Here is a 20,803-nt window from a genome sequence, read left to right as displayed (position 1 = left end):
ATTTTCCTACACTAGGTGTTTTTGGTTTTGGCTCGGCTGCACAGTTCAGTAATTTCCTGGATGGCTAATGACAAGGGAAAAAAACCCCAACCCTTGTGACCCAGACACAATTTGTTAAAAGTACAGTTAAAGGTAAGCTTTCTACCTATCTCCCAGGACACTTGTGGTTAACTGTGGGTATAAATATGTTGTTTGTGAACTTCTTTAACAGTTAGAGATATTACATCCAGAAGAAAAGTGGTGTTAAAGTCAGACCACAGTAGGTACAACTTGGCATGGTACTGTCTTTAGGTGGGATTGAGAGCTAGCACAATACACCAAAGGGATTTGAAAAGCACCAGTGACAGGAATCACAAGGAATGGGGGAAAAGCCCAGGGAAAACCACTCTCAGAGAATAGACTTCAGGGGGCAATCGTACCACTACTCACTAATTATCCCATCACAAGTCATCTTGTCACAACAGATGAGGGTAAAATCTAGAAGAGAGATTTTCGCATGGTTGAGTCAGTTATGGAAATAAAATTATGCTATAGTCTGGTCAAGCAACGAGGTAACTAGGAAACTGCAGCAAATGCCTACACATCTTTTCTTGGCATAAGATCACAGATCAGCATAATTGATGATCTACAGAAGGCTGATCAGCTTTCCTTTGACTCTACTACACAGAGAAACATGAAATAATAAAGCATGCCTGATTTTCTCTCCTTTGTATCACAGGTTTTTAAACCCATAAAAGTATAACAGAAAAAATGAGGTAATTCTGGTCAGTTTAGACTCTGATTCAAACACAGCTGTTGATGCTACATGATATAAAATGTCTGTGGTAGAGTTTGTGATTTTCTAGGCAGCAATCTCTCTTTTGATATGTAACAAGATCAATTATTATTCTTCCTATTTTTAATAAACACAGTCCTAAACAACCAGAAATGCCTGATTTATCTCTTCTTCCTTTTGTTCAGTACAAATTACAAGAAACATATTGAAAAAACCAAAACACTAATTAAGCATAGAAACACGGCAACTTAATTATTTATGTCAAACAAATAGAAAAAAAGTAGGGATAAGCTAAACCACTGGTGTAATGACTGACTTTTAAGCACGTCTCACATCACTCTAGCAGTGTAAATTACTCTTAATATATATCTCCTTTACACAGATAAAGGATGGCAAGTCCAAGTAATTACAGATGAAAATTGGTAATGAACTTCTAAAATGCCTATGCAAGCAATTTTCTTCAGTGGATGCTTCCTAGTCTCTTAGGCATTTGAATAGTATTGCAGGTTTATAATGAATTAAAAAAGGGCTAGGAAATGTTGCCCACAGACTTTTTGTGGTGTAAGGCTTTACTGCACAGAAAATTAATCTGCTGATTTCTGATTTGATTCTCTGAAGAGTCATGTTACAAAAAGCAACAATAGGTAAATAGTAGCCATTACGCCCTTAGAAGAGGTTCATGTTTATTTCTTAACTCTCCTGTGAAATATAGGTTGGCAACTCAATTTTATCAGAGTCCCTGGAGATACACAATGCGTATCACAACACTGGAGAGATGTGATTTGCTGCACAGATTTTTCAGGCTTTGATTTGTTTGCAAGATCTGCTTTGTTGTGAAGCTACAAAAGGAGATTATTTACCATTGGGCTGTTCTTTCCCTCCTTTGGAAGGTGGGAAGAAGCTGGTGGTCAGATTTCCCAGATGGTTTGTATGCTTAGTTTCTCAGGAAGTCTTAAAAATTAAGAACTTGGTTACATTTTTTTTCTCACATCACTGTTTAACTTGCGAGTGGATACCCCTTTTCTCATCTGTTTTTCAGAACAAGTCATCTCAAGGGCTCCAGTCAGCAGGAAATAAAGGAAAAAAAGTGGTGAATTGCTCTTGAAAAGCTGCAGTTATTAGGCTTTAAATGCTCCCCTAGTATTTGCATTATTGCCTAAACACGTCTTGTGCAAAACACTGAGCAATAAAAATAATTTAGATGTTAAGGTAACTGACAAATACTTAAGCATGATGACTACTGTTACATTAGAAACCCAACAAAGATTTTATTCACATCTGCCCAGTTTTTATGTGTGAAGGTTCCCTTGTGTCACTACTGGAAACCACTGAGAAGCTCCGTGGAGAGCTAGGTGGGTGAGTCTCAAGGAAAGAAAGTTTGCATTTACAATTATTTTCTTTTTATTTTTTCCTTTTTTTGTTTTTCTGGAGTGAGGAAGCTGTTAAAAGAATATGAGAAACAAGGGAACTTTTAACTTTTTTTTCTACAGACACTCTGGTGGTTTAATACCTTCCTTCTAATGAGAACCTCCATCACAGCAAAACTTCACTATTTTCTTCCACATAAATAGCTCTTGGATGACAACATCTGCCTTAGATGTTTGCTACTTTTGGGCACTGCACTCTTCCTATCTGTAATCCCACCAAAGCAGAGTCTGCAGTGCCTAGCAGTCTCTCAGGCACTGGCCAGACTCTGGCAAGTGGCAGCTGCAGTGTGGTGAGAACTGCTGTTGGTGAGGATCAGGTTTCAGGAAGGAGCTGAGACCAGTGTCAAGGCAGGAGGTGATGCTGTTTGTCTCTCAGCAGCCAGGAGAAGAAATGGCAACGAAAACAACCTTTTTAGGATTTCTTAGTAAGAGGTAAAGTGGTAAACAATTGTTCCCCCTTGGCACACAAAGGTAACACTTGGAAATGGAGCATATCTGTGCAATGAGCATAGAAATTCCTTACTATGTTTGTTTAAGACACAAGTTGTTCTTATATGAAACCCTTGGGAAAGCAGCTATCTCCAGATATGTGACACATCTCTTGGGAATTGCTAATTTGTCAACGTTGCAACAACACCTGTAGTGCAGGCAGTGGCTAACTGGGAGTCTTTGTGTACTGAGAAACATTGCCTGCCTCAGAATTGCCAAGACAAAGTGAAGCTGAAATTCTCCAAGATCTTGAGAAGTTTCAAGGTCAGGAGCATTGCAGGAGTGGAGGAGCACACAGACAACAGTATGAGCTAAAACAGCGGCAGGAAAGAATTCCTGAATCCTGACAGGTGTGAGAGACCCAAGGAGGGTGTGCTTTGATGCATGTGAAGGAGTGCACTTTTAGAGTGAAAAAGGCACTTAAAATAGTTAAACACGGACAAATAGTGGGAAGTTGTTCTCCTTTTTCACTTCTACTATCAACACAGGAAAAGCATCTATTGCTACTCACAATCACAACTACTTCTAACTCCGCATCTCCCTTAAAAACACAAATGCAACATAAATCTCTGCACCCATAGAATGCATATTTACAAACTTGTCTGTGGACAAATTTCCTACTAGCTGTATTACCTGATCCATTCTCCTCTACCATTGCTGGAAAACTGCAGTCTGCTACCCCAACATGAATTGTGGCAGCTCCCAAAAGGCAGCCCAGCAAGTATAATAAAGGAAGGGTACCAGCTGGGTTTTTATTAAAGAAGTACCTGCAGCGTTTCACATATGTTTTGCCTTTTGTAACTCTGCAAAAGCGTTCTCCATGTATTGTGAAATTCCACATAAATGGTGAAATGAAATTCTAATGAAGCATCACTGAATATATGAAATTATAAGTGATAGATTGATATGTTAGCTGCTGTTAACTGACAGAAAGTGATCAGCTGTTGTGAAAGTACAGCTTTAAAGACCTCATACAGCTTTCTAATAGTCCATGAAAAAAAATCTGCTTCTAGTGAATTTATTTTGAGCTACTGTACAATGAAATAAGAAAAAGAGAATTAAAGATTGATCCTGAATTACAATAAAAGCAATAACTTTAACAAAATGTTCACACATTTTTGTATTGCAGCCTAAGCTTGGAACTAGATCGATATAAATGACACTTCCATGTAAAAACTCATAAAATTTTGGATTTTTAGCAGCTTTATTAGCTATGTAAAGACAATGAACACCTCTTGCCATTGAAAGTGATGTGCAATGTCCCAGCAGAGCAAGATCTGATCCAAAGAATATTTTTCTTATTTTAAAAGACATGTCAATCCCACATTTTCACATACCTTCTGTGTCCTTTTTAACATTACTAACAAAACCCCTTTTTTCTACCTCCATTATTCTGCCAGCTCTGAATCCCTTGTGGAATTAACAGAGAGCAACCTGGAATTTGCTTCTCTTCTTGCCCATGTGAAACTGTCTTACAGCCCAGATTCCCTCAGGTCATTATGGTGTAAAACATGCCACAGTCAGCACTTTCACTTCTCCTGATGATGACATGTGGAGCAGAAAAAGTCCAAATTGAATCTCAAGATGCTGCTGGTACAATACACATATAAAATTACTTGTACAATCAAGCTCCTATTGTAGCATGGCTTTTTTTTAACAAAACAAGAATTATTTCAGCAACACACTGTATATTTTGTTCCCTTACACCTGTGAAAAATAGGAGAGTAGTAAAATCATCTCTCCCATTTTCCCCTTTCTGCATAGTCTTTCATATAGTGATGGGAAAACCTTTCAGGAAGAAAACATTCAGTAAGTAACACTGTTCACCCAGCTAGCAAAGACATGCACAGATTAACACTGTACTTACCACTCCCACAGGGAAAGCTAGAACAGCCATCATCCAGTCACGGAGGGAAATGAGTTTTTTCAGTTGCCTCTCTTGCTCTTGACTGTCATTCCCTCTCGTGAGAAGACTGGACAGGTCAGTCAAGACGCAAATCCCAAAAAAGACAGCCTGGATAACCTGCACGGAAGGGAAACACACTCTTGAACACCTCTTAATCTTTCTGTGCTCCTTCTCCCATCTCTTCTTCTCTTGAACAGAGATGACCAGCCCTTCAGCAGAGGGCAGGTCAGATACAGGCATGCATGAGGGATATTGCCACAGAACTGACATGGGGAGTGGGAATACACCAGTCTCTTAAATATGGGTAGAGTTTATTCACATAAAAGCCACGTGTGCTTCAAAGTGGTGCATCGATAGGGGGAATCCATGTGAGTGGAAGGACCATTCCAGAGGTGGCTTTCCACCCTCAGCTCAGATATGTGTCACCTGCTGGGAACTGAACTGCAGCCACCCCTTCCTGCGTCACTCCATGCAGCTCATCCCCAAAGCAATTGCCTCTGAGGCAGAAAAGTGAGGAATGCTCCCTGTGAGAAGGGAAAGAAACAGAAAGGAGTGTTTCCTTCCCTTGTGACAGGAGGTCTCTCTTGGAGATTCTGCCTGTCCCAGACACTCCATCTAAAGGCAAAGGAAGTGCCTGAGACTTCCTGACAGACACAGCACATGGCCCAGGTGTCAGCAAATCTATCTCTACTTCATCTCAGGTAGTGATGATAGAACGAGAAAGATGCAGGAGTTATTCGCTTACTTTTCCTGATGGCAGTCTGTAATTTTTTTTTTCAAATTTTCCTTTTTTGCATTTACGTATTTGTGTGCAATATAAGATTATCTGTGATATTAAATCGTTAGTTTAATCATCTGAACCCACTGATTTGGTTCAAACTTGACTCAATCTTAATGTGATCACTGAGTTTTTCTCCCTTAATTGGCTTAGTAAAACTGTAATAAGTTAGCTCAGGAATGCTCTTGCCTGAGGACTTGCACATCCTTTCTAGTACAGTTCAGAGGAAGTGCATGCAGCTTGTTTACTCCCCAAACTGGAAGCCCAGGTCACAAACCCACACACATCAGGTAATCTCAGGTAAGAAATTAACAAAACATGGGCTTGGTTCCCAAATTAGACAGTGATTAGTCAAAAAACATGAACACATGTATGCTTAGAATTCATACTTCATGTATTTTAAAGCAAGCATGGAGTTTAGAAGTCTTACTGTAAACTAAGTGTTCCACTGACCAAGCAGAAGATTACTCATAAGAAATAAGAATAGCATATACCCAGATGCTGCAATATACAATTTATTATTTGCATAGATCTTTGCAGCATTTACACTACAATAAGGCAAGACATGCAGGCAGGAAGGATGGACAGAGAGAAATACCAAACAGATGTTGGCTACCAGGAAGAAATCCAGAGATTTGTAATGATTGGATGGATTAAAGTACACTCTCTTCCTCAACAATCTTTATATGACCCAAACACTTGTAAGTTCTGGCTGTAAAGCTGTGAATGACAAACACTCAAATGGCCCCTGGATCTGCTTGCAATTCCGTTGCTGTTGCTTTCTCCTCTCCAGGCTGTAGCTACACAGAATTCGCTTGATAAACAGATGAAGCAACATTACAAAACATTCCCTGAAGCTGTGAGATGTGACAGACTACTAGTGCTAGAGCTGTATATTGCTGTATAGAAAGAGGTACTACTTTTTCAAATGACTGCTTGGAAAAGTTACAATCTTCCACATAATTTTTGAAAAGCCTTTTAAATGTAAGTTGGGGCTTCTTGGAACTACTAAGAACTCCTAATGCACTTTTTCATATTATTTGTTTGAAACAAGTACTTAGTAGAAAAAAGATCTTCCCATACTCAGCCCTGTTTTCCACCAAACAGATGGCCTATTTGGAGAGCTGAAATAGAAGAACTAATTATGCATTTGCTTGACTTATGAGGAGATATGATACCATCTACTATTCACTCAAGAGTGTGAATGCCAAACAAGACGGAGATGGGAAAAAAGTATAGCTAACAGTAATGAGATCAATCTGGGTGTTAAAAAGTTTAGGCTGAGTACCAGGAAATATTTCCTAACAGTTAGCTCCGTCAGACCATGAAATAGTTTCTCAGAGGAAGTGGTGGAAGCCTCATGGCTTGAGTCACTCAAACCAATATTGGACAAAACACTCAATAATGTACTGCAGGGAACAGCATTATGCTGGCAGAGTTTGGAAGAGTGACTAATGGATTGTTTGCAGCTCTAACTACAATTCCCTGAAATGGTCCCTCTCCAAAGAAACACAGACTCAAACAATCACACACCCACTTTCCAAGGGAATTGAGATTGTACATCCACTAATCAATCACAAACAGAGCAACTTCCCTCCCTATTATCCTCTTATGAACACAGAGCTTCCAGAGAAAATGTAATGATATCATTGGGAATGAAATCCCAATTAGGAGTGACAACCCCTGAAGGGAAATACCCAAAGATTTCAGAGGGTAGGTATGAAGCAGACTACTCTACAAAAACATTAACAAATAAAAATCCATATAGGAAAGAGAAAATTACATCCTCACTGAGAACATTCAGAGCAAATGAAAAACTTGTACAATGTTCAAGGAGGAACAGTTACAGCTTAGTCATACATGCACTCCATTCATTCTACTTCCTTTCCTTTCTAGAATGCACAAGAAAACTCTTCTGACACCTATCAACACCTGGGATTAGAGTTAGGACCTCCAGAGCTGCACGAGTCTCAGCAACATTAATTAAATAGAATCAGTGATGATTTACATCCTTTGTGGGTCTGGCATAGGAAAAGCACAGCGTGCAGCTAATGGTGTTTTTTGGTATGAAACAAAGTTTTAAAGCCCATGCTCCTCAGTATGAATGCTGTCTAACAAATATGAAAAAAGCACGGCAAGGAAATAGAAACTCTCTAAACAACGTTCTTCAAGGTACCCTGGTGTTACCTCAGATTTCAAAAGAAAAAATTATTATGAAAATTTATTTTTATTATTTTGAAAATTTGCAAGTGGTAAATCTATACATGAAACATCCTCAAGCTGTTTAACACAGCTGACTTTTTCCCCCTTGGAAATGTAAGCAAGAACAGTATTTCAAAGGAAATACTTTCCACTTTTGCCTCTAACTAGAGCTTGAAGGAAAACAGTGATTTAGAAAATGACAAATTTGACAGAAAACAGACAGAGCTTCCCTGTACCATGTAACAGTATAGATAAATAGTATAGATAGAATCAGAAACTTATGAGCAGAGTATGCAATCCCAAGACAATAACTGAACAGGTATAAAATACTGCTGATCCTTTTTCTCCTAGAAGCCTAAAGGGGCCACTGCTACTGGAGTTGATACTACAGTACCTTTAAACTGTGATAATGTAATGACAAGTAATAACAATGGCCATGTAAAGGATGTCAGTAAACAAAACTCAGAGCAGAGAAAACACTTGATAAGTTGCTGCAGGAGAAAAACAGCTATAAACATAAGATGAAACCAAGCAGCACAGAAACCTTCTCAAACAGTGAGCTGTGTTGAACTACATGGAATAAACTAATTGTATATGTCTATCTACTAAAAGAAAATAAAAACTTGCTTCAGTAGGACAGTTTTTTCACAAGGACTGCAGCTAATGACCTCCTCATACTACCCCTAATTTGACTTCTTAAGAGTCAAACAGAAAACCTATTTCCTCATAAATCTATATCCAGGGCATGGAGACCCCCTTCTCCCCCATGCCATGAAGCTCCATAGTGTGGACAAGATCTCTTGAGATTATGAAAATTTTGTTACTAGTCTTAACAAGGCAGAAAATCCCTCATTAAATTCACTGAATCTGGAATTTCATTCTCTTTCAAGTTCACTCTCAGAATCAGAAGCACTCCTTTGAGCTCTGGGCAGAACTGGAAAAGTCTCTGCAAGCACTAATACCATCCAAGGATAATTATTCCTCTACCTACCTGTGATTATGAAAAACCACTGTCCTTAAAAACACTTATCATTTTAGAGATTAACACCACTTACTTCATGACCTTCCATGAAATAAGGCTTCACTCTAGGCTGGCAGAAAGACAGCACTGCCAGAATAAAACATGGGAGCGACACTCACAAAATCCACAAGAAGTAACAAAAAAGCACTAAGTAAACGAACATAACCCACATGATAAAATGACTAATTCACAGAAGGGTGTCAGGGAAGCCCTACTGATCCATGGGGGCAGGGACTGGCAGGGGGCAGTCAGGGCACATCCCATCCCCAGCCAGTAGCCAGGCAGCCAGTGGCACAGGGGCAGTCCCAGCCTCAGGGCATCGGGCACCCCCTTTGGGACAGGCCACCCAGCTCACAGGGGGGGAACAGCCATAACCTGACCCATCAAACCACTCAGGCTTGAGACACATGTTGTATTTCCACAAGAAGATGGAAGTTCAGCTCTACCAGCATGCAAAATCAAATTGCTCAAAGTTGTAGGTTTTCTTGTATTTCAGGTTTTACAATCTGTCAAATAAAGAACATGGTCTGATTTTCCTCTTCAAACAACAGAAAATTATTTATAACCTTGGAGTATCTAATACTGCTCACCGTCACCTTTAATTTCTCCAGCCTCTAGACACCATCAATTGCTGTAACAAATGTACTATGCCTCAGCAATTAAGATGACTGTTTCAAGTGGTGTTGAGGATTTGGGCTGTTTGCAGGCACCTGTGGACAGGCTGCATCCTTAGCAACACTCGGTTACCTGTACTTGCAACATACAGAGGAAGTCCAGGATGAGAGATGGAGAATAACAAGATATTTTCAATAGAAAATGCTTCAAATGAAGTCATGGGTTGTAGCTGCTTAATAAATGTTACTGTTCTTGATTGTATGGAACTACTGATTGTTCTTGCCCATTGCCATTCCACCACCACCCACAGGCATACTGCTTTATTCTTCTCACTTCTCCTCTTGCTGTATCTTTGTCAGTTATGACAGCAAGCAGAAGCTGAACAACATTACAACATGAAGTCTTTGAATCAGAGATGCCACAGACTTCAGATAAGAAAAAGGTAGATCTTTGTGTCTACAGACAAATGAAAGAGAGACAAAGCAAAAAAATGCAAGAACCAAGAGCCTTTTAAATACTAAAATACAGTGTAATACATCTAAACACAAAATTTACAATTAATTAGGGTGCAAGAACCGTGAAAAAGTACAGTGTGCTACTCAGAATTAATATTTCTGTGCAAGGAATAGGGAAAAGTACTCGTATTTCAAAGGTCAGAAGTAAAAAAGAAGCATCACCCCAGAAGATTCACTGACAGTAAGCTGAGGCAAACAGGCAAGCTTATATCGCATCTTTTTCCATACCAGCTGCAAGTGCCTTGGTTTTTTTAGGTTGCTTTGTTTCTTAAACAGGTTTCAACATCATAGGTCACTTCAATACAGAAAAGGATGAGCCCCTGGCCCATCAAAAGCCAGTAGTCTCAAAAAACAAATACATCATATACAGAAGAAAAGTAACAGACAAGGCAACGAAAACAGAATAAGCCAAAGGAATAGTCAACACAAATGCCATCTACTTTACTTTGAGTTGTTTACTGGTTAGGAACCTTAAAGTATTTCTCCTATCCCTCCTTTCTCTTTTATTTACATAAATTAGAACTAAAAACTAAACTAGTAAAACACGACATTTCTATCAGAAGAGACATTAGAACCTCAGTAACTGGAAAAAGGGACAGCCTTATAAATGTCCAGCACTGTCCTCATCCAAGCTAATGACTCATGTCTCCCTTTGCAGCCTTCGGGGGGGGACGGCTCTTGTACCCAGCATGTTGCTGGGTATGAAGACTAGTCCTTAGTAGGAAATTTAACTTCATTTTCATGGTTTAGTCATAAGATATGAATCAGCTTATAAAACATGCCTAATCCCTCACCGCATTATGTAAGTTCAGGGACTCCTTTAAATATAATCCTTTACATTCTACATAACCTCCTGTGGTCTCTTTCTTTGAAGCCCACTGGCATTGTCCAAATACAACCAAAGATGGGTTTTTAAACCACTGAGATTATATAGATATAAAAAAGAATAAAATCTACTAAGACATGAATATGCATAGAAGAAAAAATTGTTTGACTCTTGGGTCTAGTTTTTATAGGTACTACACTGTTCAACTCCTAGTGATTAAGCACCTATTATGAAGGTGTGGGACAGGGAGCAAGCTGTGTAAGATAACAAGATCTTGTGTTTCCTTGACAAGAGATGCCTTTTAAATTATGTCTGTTGGAATACAAGATGTGTTTTAATCTGGACAGACAAAAAAGCAGCTCAACAGGCTCCTCCTTTGTCTTTTCATCTTCCCTCCTCTTAACCCAGGAAAATCCCTTACTCTGTTACTCTTACTGGAAAGGTTAACTTAGACCATTCAGTTTTAACATGATTCTTGACTGTCTTGTAAAATTTGAAATAACGTATTTGTGCTAACATAGTTTTAAAGCAGTTTTTATAATACTTTAAGTACTTCTTAAGGACAAATATTCCTTACTACAGCAAATTAAACCGAAATTCGGTACACTAGCAAACAAATTTGGAAATGTTATAGTCTTCGACAGCAACAGAAGCATCTTTATTCTTTTTACATGGGTGCAATACCACCAGGAAAAAAAATCCATAGTGGACAACTGAGGAATTCATTTTTAAGTGCTACTCTATCTCAGCTGAGTTGCATAGATGACATTTCTAACATGATCTCAGCATGACAGAGTGTATGCCATCTGGCTCAGAAGTGCTAGCAGCCTGCAATCCATTGCACATATCCAATGAAGAGATGGAATGGACAATGTACTAAAGAAATATAATAAGAATTTGAACAGATGCTGAGAAAGTACTACATTTTCTCAAATCCTTTGCAACTATATCAGCTGTGTCATTCCTCTCCAACATCATGTCAGTCTTTTTCTTAGATGTTCATATATCTTACTTTGATATTGGCTAATACATTCAAAGAAGCATGAAGCTTATTGTTGCAGTACTTAAGAAATTATTATTCTACTTTTATCTTTATCTTTTTAATTGTTTTGACTAAACTCATTTTCTAATAATCCCCATCTTCTTCCTTGCTCTCTTACACTGTCTATAGAAAAGCTGCCATTACTACTTATTGTATCCTGCTTATAAGACAGTGTAATTTCATTAAATTTATATAATCCATTCAGCAAACATGTATAATACAGTTTATTCAGAATAGATTATCATTTTATTAAGTTATATATTTTATGTTTTTCTTTAGTAAAGCTTAATCCTATTAGGATTATACACTGCTCAGAAGGTTATGTCATTATTTTGGCATAAATGATCATTTTACACATTTTAGCATGATTGGTACACTCTCTGCAGTAGTGCCCTTGCAGTTAAGGCAGGAAAAGCAGCCCTCTAGACAATGTTTGGGACAGCTAGCTAAGAAGGTAAGACTTGTTCTACAGCTGTCTGTGCTAAAATGAGCTTTAGGATAGGGTTTCCCATGGCTGGAAAGCCCATGCAGTTTGTAAATTAGCTACCCCCAAAAAGAAACTGCATTTTATTAAGTACAAAACTTTATTTAAAAAATGGTTTGCTCAAAACCCCAGAAACTTCTGCCTTGCACCAAATTTTTCATGTTTAGAAATACAGTTTGAATACCACTACAGGGAAGCAATTTTGACTAATCAAAGAGTAACTGATTTTGCTTTTAATTTCTTCCCTTTTAATGAATAAGGTAATAGCTGCCTTCTAAACTCCTGAATTTAGATAAGGCCATTACAAATGTATCTCAGCAACATGGGGACAGATCTGGAAATGCAAATGAGAAAGTCACTACAATCTTCTGAGACACAGCAACCTCACTGCTGTCCTACTGTAGCTTAGGAAATAAAAGGTTTTAAAGGTTTGTTTCCTGAGCACTGTGAAAATAGTAATGAATGATTCCACACATCAGTCCAGAAAGACAGGCTTTACATGATATGCATCTAAGTTGGGCAATTCTCCTTCTCTCCAGGGAAGGTAAGGGAAGGAGACACTGAGGGCTTTATCCCACTTTGTCATTCATCCAACAATACACAAATAAGTCAGCTGCAAACTCATATTGCGGAAAACAGCTCAAATCTCTGATCAGGCTCATCTTCAGCTTTTGCTTAAACTCTTCTTCCTTGCACACTGCTGCAGCAGCTGAAGCATAACTTGTGACAGGTAAAGTATATTCATAAATAAAGTTATTACTAAAATAAAGGTTTTCTGCAATTTAGACCACAGCAAAGGATGCTGCTATTCAAGCTCCACTTGAAGAAAAGACAGGACATAATTTTGAACATAATTATAAAGCATGTGGTTCAATGAAAGGTGATCTAACATGTTATACTGTCCTCATAAACAAGACTGTTCTTTACACAGCACTCCAAGGAAGACACTGTTCTAAAGAGTTGCATTTTGGGAGAAAAAAAAATCTCATTATCTCACATCTCTAAAGAAACCATGGGAAAACCCCTGATATAAACTAACTGCATTTAAATTAAAAATACAAGCGGGGGTTAAGCATTCACTAGGTGTGTGGCATTCCAACCACAGATGATAACACTTCCCTGCTTTCATTGTCTTTCTTATGAATCAATCTCAGAGGAAATGAAGGATTTGTTTCCTGATTGTTGTTGGTGAAAGCAAGGCAGGGGGAAATGAGCTGGCCAAGGCAGCAAGGCACTCCAGGGGTGAACTCAGGTGTCCTGACCCCTAGGCAGTTCTTCAGGCTTGTATCAAGGTTATTTTCCATACACCTACACTCACTCTTATAGAAACAGCCATTTCCAATGCACACATTTCATTCCTTTCAAATGCAGCCATACTTCTGTATGTATGTACTAATAGTGTAAATCCAAATATTTCTCCTCTTATGTAGCTCACAGTGATCAGAGTTTTTAAAATCTTCTTTAGTGCACTGTGTCTTTAATAGTTAGATACTATAATTCTGACCAGCTGATCTATTTCTGCCAAAAAACTTAGAGTTACCAAGGTATCTAATACCTTTGGAGATCTTCTTGTCCATTATACCACGCCCAACTTCACTGCTCTTACATCATATTTCATACAGCAAATATTGATTTTGAACAACACTAGGGGTAAATATGTATTTTTAATTTTTCCTCTTGTTTTGCTCCATATGAGTAAGTTTGATGCACTGCAATGTCAACATGGGGTACACTTGGCTGCTCAGCATGCCTGTAGGACAGATCAAAGAGTAGAAGCAGCACAACAACCTCATCTGCTACCTGGAGACTGTCTTTGGAGAGAGTGGTCTGAAAAAAAAAATCAGCATAGAACCATATCTTTCCCTATTTGCTCATGAACAGACACAGCTCAAACCTGTCCCACTCTTTCTTACCGTAACCAACTTTAACTGTTTCTTGAATTTCCAAACTAACCTTTCAGACATATCTGTTTATTGTACTTCTGGCTTACTCACTACTTTACATTTCATTTGCAAAAGAAAAAAGAGATTAACTAAATGGAAGTTTAAATTTACATCTCCTTACATATTAGGGGAAGCCACTTTATGACAACTACCTGATATTAAACCAGGTTCCAAACCCATGAAATTTAGATATTCTCCATCAGCAATTAATGTCTTTTTCAGTCAGTAAGCACTACAAGTTCAACAATAGGCTGCCCTTTCTTCTCGAAGAAACAGAAGGCTCAAACAACACCTGTAGTGGCAGGTAAGAAAGTAGCAAATCACTCCAGTAAAGAAAGCTTTGCTGAAGCCTAGTTCTGGTAGCAGCGAGCAAGGTGATTTGATTTTCCATGGCAAGAAAAGCACTTTGTAGTAGCTTGTAAATATGGCAGCCTGGCATGGAAAAAAAAAAGGCATTTGTGCCTACCAAAGAACACAGCCTACTAGTCAGCGAAGCAGGACACACCAGGAAATGCCCAAGCATCAAGTGGCCACTGCAAAACTCTTGGTCCTCCCAACACTCCTGCCTCCATGCTCCAGGTGGGTACATGCACGTGCACTCCCAATTAGCACAGCAGCTGTAATTGTCATGCAGCTGGGGACAAGGGCTGTGCCCCTGCACATGCTGGGCATGCTGAGTCACCAGAGGAACTCCCTGGGCAGTCCCGGGAACTCCCCAGCTAGTTTCTGTACAGATGAGATAATTGATTGATAGCTACTGGAACCCGCCCCGGGCAGTCCCAGCCCCACCAGAGGTCTGAGGCATCGATAAAAGAACTGCACAGGCAGTCCCAGCACATGCTAACAAGAAAATCAACTGCGTGTCAGAGCCTGGGGAGGCAGGGAGTTCCCAGCAGCCCTGGGAACAACCCAGGCAGATCCTGCTTTGCTCATACGATGTAAACGGTGAACTAATGGACACTCTTTATCTATTGAGATATGTATATCATTGAACCAGACAACTTTTTGCACACAGATGAGATGATTTTAACTAGAAATTCATCATGTATACACCGCAGTGTTGACAAGGGGCTGCAGGCCAGCTGAAGCAAACCAGAGGTTGGGGGGGTTCTCATCCAAATGAGCTGAAAATGCTGCCACGAGGATACCTGTGATGGAGTCTCCTATCATCACCTGGTGAGAAACTGGCCTTACTGTCACATCAGTGACAACAGCAACACAACATTGTTAGCTAACATGTAAACCAATGTGTGTGTAACATGAACCAGAACAGTTTCTTAAGAAAATGAGTCTACCACCACATAAACTGGCCACAGTGAAATGCCACACAGATTTAAAACATTATCCTAGAGTATAAGAACATTGGTCCAAGTAAATGTATCTGATGTTATTGTCTGATTTTATGTAAGGTACCTCTAATTCCAGCTTGCAGAATACATACTCTTTTCCCAAAACACTTTGTAAATACTTTACAGTATTCTGCCCAGTTCTTCACAATACAAAAAACCAGCTGGTTGCCCAGATAATGTTTATAAACACTGGAGGCTTTTAGGCCACACCCAATTGTTTATAATCTGGCAGTAGCCCATTGCAGCACCAGGCCCAGACACCCCTGCAACAGAACAAGAACCTCAGCAGTCCAGGCCACCTGTAACCACTCAACAAGAAATTCCCACCGGAGTCCCGGAGCAGAGCTGCTCAGCAGCCCCTATCAGCATGCCCATCTTGAGACATTCATTTCTGACTAACAGCGAGACTGGGTCACATTCAACCTCTAGCTGTGAATCAGCCAAGAATCCTGGCTCAGAGATGTGTTACAAATTTTATATGAAACAGCCTGACCAGGGCATTGGATCCTTCCTTCCATGTCATGAAATCAAGGCCAACTACTCAATGCAGAGTTGAGCTGAGTCCACCTGGACTTTGAGCACCATAAAGGGCTGTTCTGTTTACACTCAGCAAAGCTAGGTTTGGATTATGCCTGTACCCACCAGGAGGTTCAGGTGCAACACTGCACAGTGTTTTTAGATACCTGGCTAAAGTGGAAAGCACAGCTCTCACACAACACTAATTTCCAAGGAGCAGACCATAAAGTGAGATGAAAATAAAGCAAAAATGAACTGGATATAGTAAGGTAAAGAAGTATGTCTGGAATCCCAACCTCTCCTGCAAGGCACATACCTGCAGAATTTAAGTGACCTCAGTCAATTTCTTGTGTGAGATGAGCACTCACACCTTGACAACCAAGAAGGGCTTTATGAGTCCAGCTTTAACTTTTGGGACTACTTGCTGTAACATACAGTGGAAAGAAAAGACAAATTCTTTGTATCAACTTTTATGCAGTATCAGAGTATATTACTTGCTAACAGATGCACCTTCTACACCCATTTCAACCCAAACTGAGCTTAAAGAATAATTCCTGTCTTCAAGAAGATACATATTACTAACAATATCAAAGATATTATGCCCAGCTTTCCTGATAAGTTGTGCTAGTTTAGGAGAGAGCCCACAGATATCTTTGGAACTTATACTGAGGTTCCAGCCCTGTGCCTGTATTTCACTATAAAAACTCTCTGCTAAAACACTTTATCTGGAGCAAGAAATAGGAATCAGAAACAAGGACTACTTCCTCCTGTCCCATCCTTCCCCACACAACATGCAAACTGGACAGCCACGACTCTAAGTACAGCTCTTTGTGAATGCTGTCTACCATCTTGCCACTAAAGTAATTGTTTTCTTGGGGCGAAAACCAATATATTTTAGAAGTCGCACTGCAGAGCTCATAAATATCACATTTCTTCATGCATTCCTGAAACATCAAGGAAAACACATGCTGGAGATGTTTTTCAAGTTCTTGAGTTAACACAATCAGTTTACTTTGTTCTTCCCACTCCACTGAAGGGAAGAAGCATGTGTGAATGCTGGCCATACCCAAAGTTTGCTGTCAAGATCAGCCATTTTACTTCTTTATTTCTATTTATAAACACAGTTAGGTATTACAAGAGCCAGACTATTTAGCCATGAAGACTGTCAAAACAGATAATGTACTGTGTCTCACTGAATTACAAACTGGCTGGGTGCCTAGCCTATTGACTGCAAAAGTCCACTCCATTACAGCTCCAGCCATGTCTTCTATCTACTTCAAAAAGGTTTTTAAAAGCAGACAACTGTGAAATGACTATATGGATCATACAATTTTATTTTTTTTTTAACCAACTCCTTCTGTTGGTTACCTGCAATTATTGACTACTAGTTCTGATGCCAACTCAGGAAGAGTAATACTTTACCAGAAAATCTAACTGATGACCTTCAGTATGAGATACCACTCAGCAGTAATCTCCCACAGTATCCACACAGATGTGCGTTCACTTACTCTGCAGGAATTAGTGCTCTAATAAATTGTTTTCCTTACATGTTTAGGGAACACGTGCAGCCACAGTACAATCAAAATTAGTATTACATTTCAAGAAACCGAGTCCTTGGTGTAGTAGCAGTTACAACACAGTGACAGCTCTTATGAGAACCATGAAATTTTGTTTGACTCACTGCAGGCATTGCTTGTATCTGCTTCCAAAATATGCACAATAAATAACTAAAAAAATAGCACCTGCAAGTATGGCAAACTGAATACAGGTAGGCAAACATCTTCTTTTGAGTGGAAAACACTGAAACAAAACAATAACCCAGAAAATACACATGGATTCCAAGTTAGAATACCAGAGCTTGCCTTTATATGAAATTGCATTATCTATCAGAGGAAAATACAATTTAAATACTGGTTTGATTTACAAAATGCTAGACATTCAATCATCAACTTGCATACATGCAGTGAAGTAAAAGCATATTGTGCTTCCCTGCAAAGGGCTTTCTTCTCAAGAAGCATTGTTTATCCAGCTATGAACATAGTCAAAACATGTACTTCATCTAAAAGCAAAACATTATATGGTATTGAAATAAAGTAGTATTATAATTAATATAAAACTACTACTTCAGGAATTTCCTGTCTATAATTACAACACCTGTATTAATGCCAAGGTCAGCATGTTAATCCATAGTCAATTTGAAAAATAAGCACAACATATCTACAGCAAAAATGGTCATATTTTAACCAAGTGTTTATTGACCTTGTATGGTAAAAGGATAACTATCATATCATGATGTCCATATTTTAAATGTATTTAGCTGAAAAAAAATTTATCAATCTGCATATCACAGTATTACTACGGCATTATGATTGCTTCTCTGTTGTAGTGTGTTTGTTAAGTCCATTTAATTCTTCCCCCATTTTATGTATCTGCTCCCTCCCATTTTGTGTAAAATGGTTCTGCCCTCCTCAGTTTTCCCACCACAGCCCCGCCAGTTATATTGTCAATCTTTTAGGTTATATAATTCCTCCTCCCCTTTTTCCCTTATATGTATGCTTTTCCTCCTCTCTGGGCCAGTCAATCACCCCCTCACTCCACCTAGTATTCCAGAAGCTTCTCCTCTTTGGGGGTTGTGGTTGGCTGTGGTCCCGGGACCCCTCCCATACCTGGTACCTATTGGGTTCTCCACTATGTCACTTGTGTTAAGCTCATCCCCTCTTCTCCCCCCATTGGTCTTCTGTAAACGCCTGCAGGATCCACCCCCTTCCCTTTATAACCCTGAGGCACCTTTTGTTCTGGGTCATTCGCTGGTACGTCAGGGCATCCCTCCCTGGCTGGCACCGTGGGCTTCTCAATAAGCCAAGTTCGCCCCCAGCGAGTGTCCAGCTCCTTCCATCTCGTCGTTTAGCAGCGATCCAGTCCGCAACCAGCACAGCCCGAGGCCTTACGACGCCGAGGGGCGCTGGCAGGTTATGCAGCTGGGTGTCAGCCTTAACCTCAGCTAGCCGGACTCTGACCTTCTCTGCTCTTGAAGGCCAAATACACCTCGCTGCACTTCTCTCCAGAAATTTTCCTACCCTTATTTTGTTTTTTGTCATTACCACTTCCCAGGTTTTCAGACTCAAGATGGAGAAATTATTAGAGGCACTCTTGCCTCTCCAAACAACTCAAGAAATCAGAGAAGGAACCTGAAAGGATCTAAAGTATCTCAGTTCTAGGTTTGCTTTCCCTTAATAGCCCTCAGTAAATTAGAAATTATTTTGCTGTTAAATACACAGAGAGCCAGCTTCAGATAGGAGTTTCTCTTTGGTGTTATCAGACCGTTATCATCTTTTGAAGAAACTTGAAACTGATCAAAGAGATTATCTGTTTATTTCTTATGCAGCTCTTATTTAAATTATTCCAAATGTCATATGGAAAGGATGCTTTACATGGAACTGTCATAAACGAGCCTAAACAATATCAATGCACATTACTCAGCAGTGTACACTGAGTGTAAACATCCATATATTGTAATATTTCTCTCCAGCTATGATTTTTTAAAAACCAACAGAAAATCATGAAGCAGAGACCAATAAATTGCTAACTATATTAATAAAACCTCAAAAACAATTATGTCTGCTTCCCCAGTTTTAATTTCTTTATTCTTATCCGTGGTAATCTTTTTAAAGAACTAATAAAAGAGATTTTTCATATATAATTTTTTCATAGGCCATCATATTTATTTAGATCAAAAAGAGGAGTAAGATTTACAGCAGAGATGTTCCCTATCAGTGGTTATTTCATAAGAAGGCAAAATAGTACATCTGTTAACTGCACTGTTACATAATAGCACAGGAAGAACAACCAAGAGCAAAGCAGACAAATCTACAGTAATTTGCTGTTTTGTAACCCAAACCAGCGCTTTAAATTCAGCTTGAAAAAAATACAGGAAACACTACTGTAGCTGGACAAAACAAAAAAAAAAAAGGCAATTTCCTTGTGGTAAGATATACTTAGTAAGCAGACTGCTACATTTTGCACTACTTGCCATTTTTGGATAAAGCTTCTGGTGAAGGAAACTGTAGAGAAATAAGGCCTAAGGCATTGATGCCATGTGAGCATTACAAAAACGTGACACTGAACACAACCACCTAGTCAACCCCAGGCAGAAAAAAGGACTCCAGAGTTCAGGAAGGTAACCAGACTTGTAAGGGCCAAAACCAAGTAACACAATGGCAATCACTTCCCCTAAAAAATGAAATCTTGGTTTTTGATATACTGCTTATATTTTCTTGTACTAGAAAACCGTGACTAAAATGGTGCATTTATTTTATTTCTGTTAGATAAGTATCATGACTGGTGATAGGCTGGAATATGCTAAATATCTCCAAGCAGAATTCTGGACAGTTCTGAACTAAATAAATGATCTTAACATCAGATGTGTTGCAAATGCAAAGAAAAACGTAAAATAACACATTATGTATTTAAATTACATACTAAAAAACTGTATGTTTTCGGTAGTAAGTAAAAACAGATTTAGTATTTCTTTTCACAATGCTCTACAAGATTTTAGAGGTAGTAGATATTATCCTCCCACACCTCATTGTTATTTGCAGGTGAGTAGGAGGAAAACCAGTTTTCCTACTTTCTAACTCCCAGCTGGTTTCTCACTGAATTGATTCTTCTTCATTCTATGTGAATGAAATAGTTACTGAACTAACCTAATGAATAACAATAAATACTTTCTCTGTATCTGCAGAGGAGAGCAGTGTTGTCAAAAAAAGCAATTAATACTGAAGGAAACTCTAACTTTGGTCCTTAACCATTACCTTTAAATAGTTCTGTGGTGTGGCTCCTGTTAAAAACTTCAATAGCACAGTCTCCATCTAGATTTAACAGGAACTACTGAAAAATCTGCATGTGTAGTACATGC

At 39.0% G+C, this 20,803-nt stretch overlaps 1 protein-coding gene across 2 annotated transcripts in view; it reads right to left on the bottom strand.

Annotated features, from left to right (window-relative positions):
* AIG1 (androgen induced 1) overlaps nucleotides 1-20,803 on the bottom strand; it is a 123,197-nt gene that overhangs the window by 82,037 nt on the left and 20,357 nt on the right. For both annotated transcript variants that reach the window (XM_058801696.1, XM_058801697.1), the window contains exon 2: nucleotides 4,559-4,714. In XM_058801696.1, the coding sequence (XP_058657679.1) occupies nucleotides 4,559-4,714 (156 nt within the window). The remainder of the gene's footprint in view (nucleotides 1-4,558; nucleotides 4,715-20,803) is intronic.

The sequence above is a fragment of the Ammospiza caudacuta genome, chromosome 3 (genome assembly GCF_027887145.1).
Source record: "Ammospiza caudacuta isolate bAmmCau1 chromosome 3, bAmmCau1.pri, whole genome shotgun sequence".
NCBI lineage: Eukaryota > Metazoa > Chordata > Aves > Passeriformes > Passerellidae > Ammospiza > Ammospiza caudacuta.
The sequence above is the reverse complement of the archived record's forward strand: the minus strand, read 5'-3'. Positions and strand labels throughout refer to the sequence as shown.